At 42.4% G+C, this 15,159-nt stretch overlaps 1 protein-coding gene across 10 annotated transcripts in view; it reads left to right on the forward strand.

Moving 5' to 3' along the window:
* The window catches only part of LDB2 (LIM domain binding 2), a 335,132-nt gene that overhangs the window by 108,580 nt on the left and 211,393 nt on the right, over positions 1–15,159 (forward strand). For all 10 annotated transcript variants that reach the window (XM_039838125.1, XM_039838127.1, XM_039838126.1 and 7 more), the window contains exon 2: positions 12,479–12,581. In XM_039838125.1, coding sequence (XP_039694059.1) covers positions 12,479–12,581 — 103 coding nt within the window. The remainder of the gene's footprint in view (positions 1–12,478; positions 12,582–15,159) is intronic.

Below are 15,159 nucleotides of genomic sequence, written 5' to 3' on the forward strand. Positions count from 1 at the left end.
TGAAATATTTATATTTTGATGTATTCAGATGGATCTCCTATTTCTCATTTGATTTGTCTTTGTAATGTGTTGTTTGCAAAATTTTCCCCAGTTCAGAGGTCATAGAAAATATTTTATCTTTGCCTCTAATAGTTTGAAATTTTGTTTTTCCTCCTTTATATGGTTAATCCCTCTGGATTTTATGTTTGGTTCTATAAGGTAGAATCAAACTTATTTGTTCGTGTTGAAAAGTCGGTTGTCCTCATGCTACTTATCAGATCGTCTTCTTTCCCTGCTATCTATCTAGCAAGGCTACCTCTGTCACATACTCAGCTCCCACACACTCTTCTGTTCCTCGGCCCTTCATTCTGTGCTCCTGCTCTGTTTCTCCATCTTGCTTTCTTCGTTTTACATTTCAACATAAGAATGTCTTTGTGTTATTTGAAACCATGGCTACGCATTGTTTTTAAATATTCCTATTTTCTTTCTAGCGGACAGATCATGGTTTCTTGAATCATTCCTCTGTCGTAAGGAGGCCCATTAGTTCTAGTTTTTTTTTTTTCTATTTTGAATGCTCCTATGGTGAATATTTTTGCGTATAAAGCATTTACATATTTTTGGATTATGTTCTTTGGATGGATTCCCAGAAATAGAATTACTGAGTCAAAGGGCATAAATATTTTTAATGTTTTTAACTCATGGCATATATTTACTTAAAAAATTAAAGTGAATAAAGAGTCTGGGAAGTTGGTAGTAGTCCACTATGTGGTTGCAGTCTACTGAGCTGTGACAAGTCTGTATCTGGGACTGGCTGCCCTGTGGCGGTTCAGGAGAGAGATTAATGTGGTTTCCGTGATGGATTTATCTTTTCTTTTTTTCTTGTTTGTTTAACACATTTTTTTGTATATTCACTTAAGCAGGCAGTCATTTATTAAGCCCCTATTGTGTGCCGGGCTCCACAGAAAAGCAAGCAACAGAATCCTCTGTTGCAGAGAACTTATGTTTTCTAGTTAGGTAGGAAGACAATAAACAAAGGAAATCGAGTGATAAGTGCTTCCTGGAGGAAAAACATAGACCGATGTGTTAGCAAGTTGGCTCCTATAGATTGGATGGTCAGAAGTGACGTTGAAGCTGAGACTTGCATGATAAGGAAGAGAAAGCCAAGCCAACTGGAGGAAAGACTGGTGGAAAGCACCCTAGGGTGGAGCAGAGGATGGCCCCAGGGGAGGTCTCTGTGCTAGAAGTGGGGTGAAGTGAGGCCAAAGAGGAAGACCGCGTCCTGGCCGCGTAGGGCCGTGTTTCCATGAGGATAAGTAGTGATGGGGAGCCATGGCAGAGTGATGGGGGCAAACGGGGGATGCAATTTTGTGGGCATTGTTAAAAGATCATGTGGGCTTCTCTCTAGAGTACAATTTATAAGGGAACAGGGGTGCCGACAGAGAGAAGGGTTAAGAAGCTATCGCAGTTGTCGAGACCGGAGTTACTGGAGGCTCAGACAAGGGGCGGTGGTAGAAGGAGACGTACAGGGGTGAGTTCCGTTATGTATTGAAAGTAGATACATGAGAATTGCTGATGGATTGGAGGCGCGGGGTTAGAAAAAGAGAGGAATCAAACATTTGCCCTGAAAGGTTGGCCTAAGGGACTGGGACACTGGAATTACATTGCCGAGATGGCAAAGAGTGGGGAAAGTAGGCTTGGGCTGGGTGGCAATGGGGTGGCTTTGGCTATGTTCCCCCTGTGATGCCTCTTTGGTTAACAAGGCAGGAAGTCCAGCGAGGCCACTGGAGCCCCAGTTCTGACGTCCTGGGGAGAAAGTGGGAGCCGTGGTACAGACTTGAGGGTCATTGGCAAATTAGAGACAATCTAAGTCCCCTGGTTTATAAACAGGTGTATAAACAGAAAAGAGACCTATTATTTTCCATCTGAGTTTTGAGAATATACTGGGTTTCTTATATTTATCTTCGTGAACTAAAACATTTTTTTTCCCTTTATCCCAAGTAGGAAAGAGAAACTAGAGTTTTCTTTTCTAGTGGCTCCCTAATACTTTGCTCTGTCCTGGCACAGTCTTCCAATTTTTAGTGGCGACTCTAAGAATTATTCCTGTTATTTGATTGAGATGCAATTGGGCGGATCACAAAAACAAGCTCATGCATCTTGCAAGCTTTTCTGGAAATCGTCCCCTCATCTGCCGTGTTTATGTTGAAACAGAAAATTTGTGCCCGAGTTTATGGTGAGCTTTTCTCAAGATGGGTTGCTGCTTCGTCACATTATCCTGCATCCCAGGACCTCTCACACCCAGATGGTGTGATGTAACAGGAGAGATGGTGCTCACCGCCACGAAACTGTCGCCAGTGAGACCCGTGCTTCTGGAGTGATGCCTTACAACGTCATCGTCAAAAGGGCTTTGCATAGGGTCTCTAGTGTATTATTTTTAATAGGTGATAGTACATGTCTTCGTGTCAGAGTATAAAACATGAAATTTCATTATGAAGAAAATACTGGTTCTCATTCATACCAGAACTGTGTAGATTAGAACAAGCGGCAAAGCTTTGGGATAGAAACAAATGTCCAGGAATCGAAACATTCAGAAATTAAATCCCAGCGTTGCCTCTTATTTGGTTTATGACCTTGACTATGTTACTTGACCTCCTGGGGCCTCAGTTTCCCCCATTTAAGTTGGAATAATAAAAGTACTGACCTGATAGGGATTCTGTGAGGACTAGGAAATAATCTACTGTGAAACCCTTGGCACTATCATTGTTTTACTCATAAAATATTTAACATTCCTGGTTAACAGACACGTGAGCAGGAAGAGAGTGGAAGTATTCAACCATCATGAAAACAAAAATTTGTTTTTCTTCAGGCTTTTGAGAATATACTGGTTTGAATTAAGTACATATTTATTTGTTAAATTATTTAAATAATCAGATAATCGAGTCCTTATTTTCTGAGCGCCGGCCAAAGCGTCAAGTCCTGTACGTGCAGGATGCACAAGACATGGGTGTGGCTCCTGTCCTTAGAAAGCTTAGAGAAATCTAAACTTTAAAAAAAAAAAAAAATCTTCATTATAGTTTTCTTAAGTCCAGTGGCGAGAAGCTCAAATTTTGGCACATAAACATGTTTAGTCATTGTTTTTAGATTGTGGACAATCACGTTTCTCTTTGGAATGCTTACAATTAATTAAAGATTTGGTAGGTCAAGGCTGGAGATTGAAATACATGAACTTTCAGGTGTGTCGGGGAGAAAGGCGCGGACGTATCTTTTGCTGAGGAGGCATGTCTGTCGGATGCCAAGGGCCGTCTTTCTGCCAGTGTTAATGCAGTTCTCACCCAGGGCAGTGTCCAGTCATACCAGGGAGTGAAATGTAGTGGGCCTTTTTTTTAAAAGGGAAGCCTCGAATTGTGAGCGAAACCCTGAGATGTCCTATCAAGACACATAACTCCCTCTCTTGGTAACATGCCATTTTAGAATTTCTTTGTTGAAATGATAACTAATGTTTACTGTTAAATAAATGAGATTTAACCAAGAATAAACAAAATCATAGTTGAGAGTGAGAGAAGGAAAAAGATAAACCCTGGGACATGAGGTTTTAAAAAAAATCCTATAACAATAAATAAAAGGTGGGATTCAAAATCCTCTCCCTGTGTTCAGTCCATGCTCATGCAGTTAGCAGCTGGTGAGATCAAATGACCCTATGTCATTGTTTTTATTTCTGCATCTAGATATAGAAGTCCATAGATGCGGCAGAAAGTCTGTTCAGGAGGGGGATCCCCAAACGTTCGGTCGCTTAGCATTGATTGGATGTTAAAAAACTAAGATAGTAGATATTTGGAGAGCATTCTGGATAAAGGAACATCATTTTAGAGGGGCTATGAAACAGCGTCTTCGTGTTTGAATTCTCTGCCACTTGATAGCTATGTATTCATAAGTGAATATTTAACCTCTCCGAGCCTCAGTTTTCTCATCTATAAAATGGGGATAATAATAGGACTTATTTCATAAGGTCGTCGTGAGGTTTCAAGGGGTTTATGTTATTTAGTGAGTTCAGCATGGGTGGCTGGCACATAGTAAGTGCTATGTAACTGTGGATTGTTATTATTAAATGTAGCTAATTCGGAATAAACATGGTTTGATACAAGGCTCCCATGTTTAGAGAAGGGATGGTTAGAAATTAAAGAAGCAAAAAGACTTTCGTAGTTAGGGAAAATATATGACCCACGCTCTCTTCGTTATGAGGGGTCCTCTTTGAAAAGGAAAGTCATGAGATTTGGGTTTTTTATTGTCTCCTGTCTCAGTACATGGGTGTGACAGGCAAAGAAATTTAGGAATGGCAAACATGGCTCAGTGGGCTTCTGCCTTAGTCATCGAGAGGCGTTCATTCTTCCTTCAGTGTGTTCTGAGAGAGGTTAGCTGACACGTGTAGAATGGGAGTGACCAAAATGATAAGATACAAATTAATAGAGTGCTATCTGTGTGTGCGTGCACGCTCGTGTGTGTGTGTGTGTGTGTGTGTGCGTGCGCAAGAATGTAGGGTTTAAGATATCATTATTTTCTAGAACCGCAAGATGCTAAAGAAAGTCAGTGCCCTTCTCATCTTCCTCTTTTCAGACCCTCCACTTTGACCAGTTTAAGTTTATTTTAATAATAATAATAATAAAAAAAAGAAACGCCACACTTTTTTCAAGGAATAGATGCTTTATGTACGGTTCATTCTTTGGAGGGGGTGTATGTATGCCACGTGACAAGTGGTTGCCATGGTAATTTCTCATTATTGTTGAATTGAAAAATAATTACTCTGGCAAAAATCCCATATAACCTGTCAGTGCTTAAGTTGAAGATGCCGGGGGCAGCCCTGGCACCAGGATCCTGTTTTTGGTGGAGAGGGACAGAGAGGGGAGCAGGAGAGAATCGGGGCAGACGCAAAACGCTTTTATGGATTTTTAAATATAATTAAGACTCTCTCCTGCTATCTGACCTGAGTGCGCCTCTCATCCCGATAGATGATTTGGCTGCCAGTGGTGCTGGGGCTCACCTGTGAGATGGGACAAAAGGACCGGGGATTGCAATCGTAGCAATGCATATTGGGGATTATTTAGAGTGGAGAAGCTTCAACGGTATTTTTACCTAATTAAAATAGACGAGAATCGTCGGCACCACTCCCTCTGCCTGTGTTTAGGCTGAGTTAATTTCATCTTTATTTACCTGGAGGCTGCTCTGTGCTATTGTTACTTCCCAGCTTTGGGAAAAGAATCCGCTTTTTACTTGTTAGGATTCACTGAACACTAATCAGACACTGGGTGATAAACAAGAGCAAGGGTTGGAAGGACATATCTGTTTGGAAGTCAGGACCTGGATCTGAAGCCTGTGGTGGGTGCACAGAGCCAGCTTCATCCCTACTTCCCACCCATGAGCCATTCTGGTGGACCGTGAATAGAAAGGTAGCCTGTGCTGTCTTTCTTGTGTCAGTATCAAGAAATAATCCTCCTTTGGGTTAATGAAACCCCTGAAATACACTCTGCCTTTAAGAGAATGATAGACAAGCTTTTATTATTATTATTTCGTTATTGCATCTTCTTTGGATTCCTAGTTGCTGTTCCTTCTCCTGGCAGAGCTGGACCCTGTTTTTGTAATTACGTCGATCCTGCTATTAGATCTCACGTGAAAATACATCGTTTAGAAATATTCTTTGTTTTGTCTCTATCCATGCATCAGTCAGAACAGGAGTGTTCCATCTGGAGGCACAGGGACATCCTCATGGAAGAGCCAAAATATAGACGAATAAAGTCCCTATACCTTGGCACTGCCCTAGAGAAAATTTTACACATAAGCATGAAGGGCCACTACAGAGGTACTTAACTGCGGCATTCTTGTAATGGCAAAGAACTTGAAATTGTCTGGAGATCATTAGTAGCAAAATGCTGAAATATACTATATTACATTCACTTAGTGTCGTGATGTGTAGCTCATGTAGAAAAGAAGTGGCCCCAGTGTATAAAATGCATAGGTCTCCAGAACACACTGTTAGATAAAAAAAAAAAAAAAAAGCAAGTTTAAGGAAGGGAACACAATGCATGATACCATTTAAATAAAATATTAAAAAAGTAAAATCAGACTATATATGAATTATATATGTATACACATATAAAAGATGGGCTAGGAAGGGTCATATGATTTTCATGAGACAGTTGTTTACGAGGTCCTGGGGGAGGGGAGAGGAAAATAGAGCAGAATATAGAGACCCAAGACATATATTTTTATTTATAATATTTTAATTCCTTTTAAAAAGGAAACTAAGACACAATTTTAATAATTGTTAATTCTGGATAATGGGTCCATGGGCCTTCACCATATTATTCTCTGCTCTCTGTTTTTAAAAAGTAATAAAGTAAAACCTCATTTATTTAAGTTATAATTAGTAAAGTGTATTCACTTAATCAATGTTTTGCTGAAGACAAGAGAAATACCCCAAAGGTGGCTCAGTAGAATAGCAGGATAGGTATGAGATCATTGTTTAAATTCCTACCTCAGTATGAATTTCTCACATGCATGGCCTGTGCACGCCCCTGATGGAGAGTGAGGTCTATGGTGTGACAGAGGGAGGCTTAGCTTGCACACCGTCCTGGTCCCCAGCCACTGAGTTTAGACTCGTAAGATTCCTACAGTATTAAGAAGAATCTTGCTCACTGGGTTCGTACGGCCTCTCCATCTGTTCATTCCATTTTTCTGCTCCCTTATGGGATCATCCGCAGGTGGGAGCTCTGTCGCGGATGGAGAGATGCCTAACGCCCAGTCCGTATCCTTAAATATCTCACCACCCACTACGGTAGTCAGACATTTAAATGCGTATTGCAAGGTGATGATGTAGTTATAATTTGATCGACACTCTAGTTTGCTGGACATCCCGGGCCTGAAGAACAACATAGGCAAAAACAGAGAGGCAAGAGATGGTTAACCAGGATCCCTTGGTTCAGAAAGGTGAGTTGCCAGGGGTCCCTTGGCTACCCACAGGCAAACTCCTGACTATGCTGGTCCTTGGTATGGAAAGAATGGCTTTTCCCTGGATAGAATGTCTTCTAAGTTATACACATCAAATGTTGTGTCTATTATATCTACCGATATCTGACGTGCATGCCCACGTCACATACCTGGGAATAAGACCTCAGGCCCTTGGTTTGTTTATAAGGGTTTTTACCAGAACCTTCACTTGGGAGTCCCAAAAGATAGATCTCAACCCTCCGGTCAGTCTCAAGGCACTTCCTGGTTAGTCTCCCAGGTAGTTCGACTTGAGGTGGTTGCTTGCATGGAGTGAGGTCAAGGGCACCTCACTTCCCCTTCAGACTGTAGGAGGAACCAGACCTAGTGAGCTTCTCTTTGGAATCCTTGCTTCAAAATGGCCTTGGGAACTTCACTCACTTGCTTCCTGTTAGTCAATTTACTGAACTCGGCTATATTGCCTACCCAGAGGGAGAACTGTGAATTTTGTGATGGAGGCACTATTTACAGTCAACAGAAGGACGTGCTGGCCGTGGGTGGGACTGCAGTACCTTAACCTGTCTATTTCCTTTTCCATTTCTTGGTCCCTTTCTCTTCCTTGCAAACACCCAAGCACAGAGCTTACAGCCTTTGTCTGCAGGGCTCAGACCATTCTAGGTGACTGACAACTAGAAATTGAATAACGGAGAGACTGATTTTTTTTATTGTCCAAAGCTCGTGAGGTAGCTGTGTGGCAAAGAGCTGAACTTCCACCCGTCGGGATTGTTGGATCCTGTGCCAGACATTTCTTATTTGGTTCAGCAGAGGTCTTTGTAGCTGCATTGCACCCACTGCCTGGCCTCCGAATCTCGTTATTCCGCAAATTTCTTTCATAAAATTGCCTAACTGATCCCAGGAACTATACTAGGCAGCAACAAGGAAGCGAATGTGTTCAGAGGGGAGGTTTCTTATCAGGAGAACCACATGAAGGTCGGGGAAAGGGTGCAGAATCTGGAAGAGATGGAGAAGGAGGTCTGTTCAGGCAGAATTTCCTCAAGCCAGTGCCTCCCTCTTCTACGCTTGTGAACCATTTTTGTGTTCAGTCTATGGTGGAGAATCACATTGTAAGCGTTATTTGTTGAGGGGTGGGGCATGGGCCGGTGGGTGCATCAGTTGTAACAAATGCAGCAATCTGACGGGCGATATTGATAACGGGGAGGCTGCGCATGCGTCGGGGGAGGGGCGAGGAGGAAGTCTGCACATCCTCTCTATTTTGCTGTGAACCCAGAACTGCTCTAAAGAAAATAAAATCAGTTGTAAGAAATGGACTGGAGTTAGGCAGACTTATAAGCGAAATTTAACTTTACCCCTTTCTAGCTAGCTGTCTGATCTTTACAGAGGAGTTTAACTTTTTTTGAAATTCAGATTCTCTATTTATAAATATTTTAAGGGTCAAAAGTCAAATGAGACAATGATGAATAATAGCTGTCATTTGTTGAACAGCTACTAGGTACTGGGCGGTTCCTTTTTAGTTCTCACAAGCTACTAAATTATTATTCCCATTTTATAAATGAGCAGATAGATGCAAAGAAGTTAGGGGACTCAACGAATGTCATACAGCTGTAAGAGGCAGAATTCATATGTGGAAGTCAGTGTAACACAGAGGCTAAGGATGTACATTCTCTGTAAGGCTGCCTGCTCCTTCCTGTGATAACAATCAGGGTAGCTGTGAATATGAGATGCTTCAATTCATGTGAAGCACTTAGAATATATCAGCTTGTGGTTATTAATATTAATCCAGGGGCCCAAACGTATGTTCTTTCCATAATCTGCTTCCTTACATACAGCCAACATAAAACTGGCCTATGCTTGACATTTAGTAATTTTTTCTTAAAGCACTACTCCATTTGTTTCTTTTCCTACATTAACATTTGTCCTCTTAACTAAGGACTAATTGAAAAGCTTTAGATCTGTGTGTTTGGGGGCAGTTGACAATTTTAATTTAAAAATATATCAAAAAAATTTTTCTGGCAGTTTAAAAATATCAGCCAAGAGACAAAGTAGAGTCAACAGCTGAAATCTCTTGAAAACTTTGTAGAGCAGCTTTGAGTTGGGTTGGTGATGGAATTTCATTCATTCATTCATTCATTCTACCAGCTAATACACACACACACACACACACACACAAGCACGCACACACATATACACACACACACATATGTATGTATGTGTGTGTGTGTATGTATGTGTGTATATATATATATATACACATATACACATATATATATATGTATATATATATACACACACACATATATATGTATGTACCTGCAATGTGTCTGGTACTGTGAACTTACAACATTACATTTTTTATTTTTGGAATGTTCTGCCAAGATTTGTGACCAAAGCCAGTTGGTTTTATTTTGTGTGTGTCTAGTTACCTGATGGGATGTTCTCCTACCAACCTGTCCTGACGTTTTCTGAGACATTGACTCGGCTCATGATTTATTGCAGTCGGTTTGAACCAAATGACATCTCCCCTTCTTGGGTCATCATGCTTCTCGCTGCTTCTGACAACACTCACGTGCCTAGGTCCTGTGGAAGCTGTGTGACGGCTCGTGGACAGCTCTCGAAACTTCTTTTAGCCAAAGTCCTTTCCTTTCTCCAGCAACTTCAGGTTACCCTGGGTTCTCCTGGGCTTTTATCTTCCACTGCTCCATTTTCTAGCAAAAATGCTAGAATCCAAGAGTGAGATTACAGAAAAATGGAGGAGAAGGACTCGATCTAGTCCCTGGGCCTTTGAACAATCGGCAGGGCAAAAGAGGTTGATAAATTTCCATTCAGAGCTTTACCTGTGTTGTAGGTAGGTGTCGTTGCCAGGGAAATGGGTTACAGTTGACACGATAGGGAAACGTGCTTGATTTATGAACAGGTGTTTTTGATGCAGTTCTTCATAATGTGGAATGTCTCATTCCTTAGAAATAGTATTAAAGATGATAGACAAAGGCAGGTTAAGGACATTTTATTGATCTTCACTGTGCTCTGGGCACTTGCTGGACATTTTATACCCACTAGCTTATTTAATCCTTGACTTTACCCTACAAGATATTATTGTTATTGTTGGTGGTGGTTTTTGCTATCATTATCCTTAACTTCCCGGTAAGGAAGCAGGCTCAGGGAGGTAAAATAAGTTGTCCAAGTTCATGTAGCTGCGAAGAGGCAGCGTTGGGATGAAGCCGAGTTCTGAGGGCTGCCAACAGGAGCAAACGCCACCAGTGACGTAGGACCACCTGCTGCACCACGGAGTGCCAGGTGTCCTCCCAGCCATGAGTCCTGACATGGGAGCAGGGCAGTAAAGCAGGGAGCTGGAAGGAAAAAGCAGCTGGAGACAGAATATTCCATCCCAGCTCTCCCTCCCTTCCAGCTGAATTCTAACCCTGCCTTCCCAAAGACCACCAGAGGAGTGAGCCAGGCAGAGGCTGGGGCAGGTCTCGGATGTCCGAGCATCTGAGTTTAAATCCCATCTCCACCATTTACTGGCTGAGTGTCCTTGGGCCACTCACATGAACCACCTAAGCTTCGGCTTCTGCAGTTGTAAAGTAGGGATGATAAGATGAGCAGCTTTATTCACACACTAAACATCTTTTATTGAGTAACGCCGTGGGCTTGCCACAGTTCGAGGACCTGGGAGGTAGAGCACTGAGCAAAACAGAACCCCTGCTCACAAGAAAATTATATTATACTGTAGAGAGAGAGAAAAAAACAAAGCAAGAGACGGGGAGGTAGGGAAAGAGTAAGTGGGAAAATACACATGAAGCACTTAGAATAGTGGTTGGCATGCGGTAAAGGCTCAGTGAATGTTAACTATTATTCTTTATCCAACTGGGTAACAATTTGAAGTAAAGTAAGCCAGTGCATCCAGGTTCCCAAATAGGGTTTATTTCCCCAGCTGCTTCTTCCCCTTTCAAAGCCACTGATTTTTCTAGAAGCTCTGACAGCTTTCACCCCACCCAAGCCCGGTCCTCTGGTCTCAGGTATGGAGCAAGGCTGCCTGTTAGGCGCTGGCTTGGCTGAATCCTGCTAGTGGGTTTGGATCCCTCTGAGGGGAGAAACTAATCTCTTATCCAGCCGTATATTCTGAGGGCCTGCACGTCACAAGTGCTCAATTAATATTTATTTTCAAAAGGAGAAAAATGTGTAGTTTGTTTGCGGAGCCATGAATTACCCCTGAGTGCTTTTATATTTACTGTGTCTTTACTAAGGAAAGTGATGGCTTTTGGTGTGGTGATTGGGAAGAGGCCAGAGAAAAAGAGACCAAAAAATACATTTGTCTGACTTTCTTCTTTTCTGGAAAGAAGACGGCATCAATCTTCAGTGGCCCCTTAAATATTCTTGCCAAGACTGAAGGCTTGTTCCTGAGGCTTGCCAGTGACAACAACTTAATGCTGTCATAAGCAGAACAACTTAATGGGAAGAAGAGAGGCTTGTGATATCTCTGCCAGGGACGTGGCGGTGGGACCCCCGAGTGGGGAGCAGCAGGCCCTCTTCTGTCCCCACCTCCCCACTCTGACAGGCAGCTGAGAAACATCTCAGCCTGAAGTCTGGCCCTAACCAACAATTCTCTGGAAAAAGACCGTGCTTAAGAATTTGGGGCTAAATCAGGCACAATACAGAGCATGAGGCCGGGGGTCGATTCCCCTTTTTAAATGTGACACTCTTGAGAACCTTCCTAGTTCCTGTTACAGGAGACCCTCGCCCCTGCCCCCGCCCATGGAGAGAAGCAGTGATTTTTCACTACCTAGAACTGGGCCAATTCCAAAGTGTTTTCTGGATGATCAAGGGAAACACTCGACCCAAGGCAAACAAACGGAATTAAAAATTCTGCTGAACTGCTCCATTTTTAATAATTGTTTTAGTAACATGCAAGCGATTGCCATAATCTTAAGGCAATCCTCAAGAACAATGGACATGCATGTGATGGTTGCTTGCGCCTAAACATCTATCTATATACATCCATGTAGCTATACCTGTGTCTCTTATAGGAATATTTGCATAGAGTAGGGCTATGAGCCACACACACCGTTTTGGAATAAATAATGTTTTAAATATTTACTCTCCTTAACCTCATTGTAATAGTGTGGTTTCTGTTTGTAAAATTGGACTCTTAAAAGAGCAAAGCGAAAGAGAAGAAAAGTCGAATGTGCTTTTACATTAAATGCAAACCCTTTTGTTAAAAAGTCATTGTGCTCCATACTAAATTTATTCAATCTCCCCCGATATGTCCTCCAAAATTAATTTTCATTCGGTTTGCATTAACTCATTTATTGACTTGGAATTTGGTCCTTGTTTGAGGCAATCGATTTGCAGAGTGACCACATAGCCCCAGCTCCCCTTCTGGAACACCCACACACACATGCTCAGGAACAAGCGAGCAATGACTGGGCGTCCTTTCTTCTTTCCCTTTGCTTTTCCTCTTTGAGATATTGTCCACTCTCGCCTGTTAAATAAATGACCTGTGTCTTTGCAGGACAGCGACAACCTCTGGTGGGACGCGTTCGCCACGGAGTTTTTTGAAGATGATGCCACATTAACCCTTTCATTTTGTTTGGAAGATGGACCAAAGCGATACAGTAAGAAAGAAGTTTATTTTTCTAATACTCCATCTTTTTTGCGCCACTCAAGAAAAACCGTGGGATGGTGCTGACAGCCAGACCATAATACCCCCACCCCTGATGATGCTCTAGCTTCTGATTGAGGCATTGTAACCGATGGCAGCCCGAGCTGGCCATGAGAGATCTCCTTCCAGGCTCTGAATGTTTGGGCACTTGCCTGTTTAGTGAGCGAGGCAAATATGAACCAAGTCACTCGATAATAAGTGGGAGCTGAATTGTGGAGACTTTCCATCCGTCTCTTCCCTGTACTCCCCCTGCCTTCCCTTATCCTTGACAGCTTACACTTTATACCCAATGTTCTGCTTCTGAAGGTTCCTTTAAAAAAATCCCTCACAGTCACTGTATCAGCCACATCCTTCTAATTCCCTCTTATGAATTATCTCAGGTATTTATTTGACAAGTGCTATCTTTTCTGGGGAGCAGGGGAGGACGCAGCTGCTTTGAACATACAGTTTTGGATTGGCGTTGACAGAATTATAGTTCCTTGTCTTTCCGCCAAGTGATAACTCTGTAAGGATCCTCGAATTACAGCCTGTGGCACCTTGGGTAACAGCTGATCTGTCCTGATTAGGTTCAGCCAACTTGTCAGAGATCAGATTTGCTAGTTCTGCTATAAGGCTGAGAGGCACAGATACATCAGCACAAAAGCAATTAATGTCCGGTTAGATCAGAGAGAGATGTGTTTTCAGAAATCAGGGATGCACATATGAAAGGGTCTGTCAGAGGGTGAAACATCCCAAATGTCACAAATATGGAGATGGTGATGGAGCCAGCCGTAGTATGTTTGAATGGGTCAACCCAGAGCGTAGCACAGTTGATAGACAATAGGGCTCTCGATAAATATGATTAACATTTCATTGATGCTAAATTTATTTAAATCCATAAAGTACAACAACTGTTTCTTTTTTCTTTCTTTCTTTTCTTTTCTTTTTTTTTTTTTAAATTTTAGGGGACTTTAGACAGCATAGTAGGATTGGGATCTATTGCATGATGAGTTGGTTAATTATGCTAATATATGCACAGTGATTTGCAATAGCGGCAAACTGGGGTAGGAGGGTAACTTGGAGTTGCTACGCTATTGAAATTCATCGCCAGGAGCATCTCTAGATCTGTGTATTTTGGGCTTTTAGAGGCGTGGGACATTGTTAATAAATATTTTGGGTGAGAGGGACAGCTAATATGCCAGACAACTGGCTGTTTTTGAGTATCTTTATTCAACATGACTCCTGTTGCAAGCACTGGCAAGCCCGCTTCATGGGGGTCTTGAGGAGTTAACTTGCTTTCCTGGGTGTGGGTGCCCCCGCGTAACCTCCTGCGCGAGAGAGTAGGAGACTTGGGCTCTGAAGCTGCTGTTTCTGAAGAGTCCCTGGGAGAGAAATGAACTCGGCAATCCAACAATTTCTCTCCCCAAAAGCTTGTCTGATCAATGGCGAAGAATTTTGAATCACGCAGTCATCCATCCTCTTCTTCTTCTTCTTCTTTTTCCTGAGGCGTAAGCTCAGATAACTCCAAGTTATCATTATTGTATGTTTTTTTGTTCCTATGCTTTGTTTTTTGTTTTTTGTTGTTGTTTTTTTTTTTCTGTTTCGGTTTGGGGATCCATCAGGGTCTGTTTTGGCAACTAAGAATTACAGTTTCAAAGCCTGTACTAATGAAACAGATTCCTGATCTTCCGTCTGTCCATCCCCAACATCATTTGGGGGTGAGGTATGATCAGCGCCTCTTTAAGATCTGATGTCCATGAACGGGAGGAATGCCTGACTGAGTCGATATCGCCCAGGTTTCTTTGTTTCTCTGAGCCAAAATATTTCCCGAGCGGAGAAGAGAAACAAAGATGATTGACAGCTCGGAGCTGAGTCTCATCAGCTGCTTTGCTGACAGCCTGGTGATGTGCACACGCTGCTGATGTGCGGGCGAGTGACAGCTGATTGACAGCCTAGGACTGGGAGAGAGGGAAGATGAAGCTTGCTTAGAACGCCTGACGCATGCTGTTTATGCAGCGCTCCGAGCCCGGGCGCTGCCACCTTAACCCATTCGCAGTCCAGGCACACAGTGCCAGGCTGGGAAAACACCTGCTGGCCCCAGCTGCTGGCTGCAGCTCTTCCTTGAGACCTCCCAGGGAGCTGAGATCTTTGCATTTCTGAGGAAGAAAATAAGACTTGGCTATTATATTTGTATATGTAAAACATGTCCCCAAATTGCTTTCATTCTAGGTACCAAGAAATATTCCAGATGAGATTTCTTTAGCCCTTACTGGAAAAACCTGTTCTTTCTCCTTCTCTACCTCTGTGTTTTTTAGAGGGTCCCTCTGGCTCTAAGAAATCTTATCGCTAAGCTACATGGATCCTGTAATATGTGTTCGATTATATATTTGCTGTCTGTCACCCACCATTAGAATGTTATCTCCATATGGACAGGGACTGTATTTTACTTACTGCTGAATTCTCAGACGAATACAGGAACTCGCACATAATAGGTGCTCAATAAATATTTGCTGACTAAATAATTGAAGGCATGATTTGACTTTTGGGAGGAA

The sequence above is a fragment of the Pteropus medius genome, unplaced genomic scaffold (assembly GCF_902729225.1).
Source record: "Pteropus medius unplaced genomic scaffold, Ma_sr-lr_union100, whole genome shotgun sequence".
NCBI lineage: Eukaryota > Metazoa > Chordata > Mammalia > Chiroptera > Pteropodidae > Pteropus > Pteropus medius.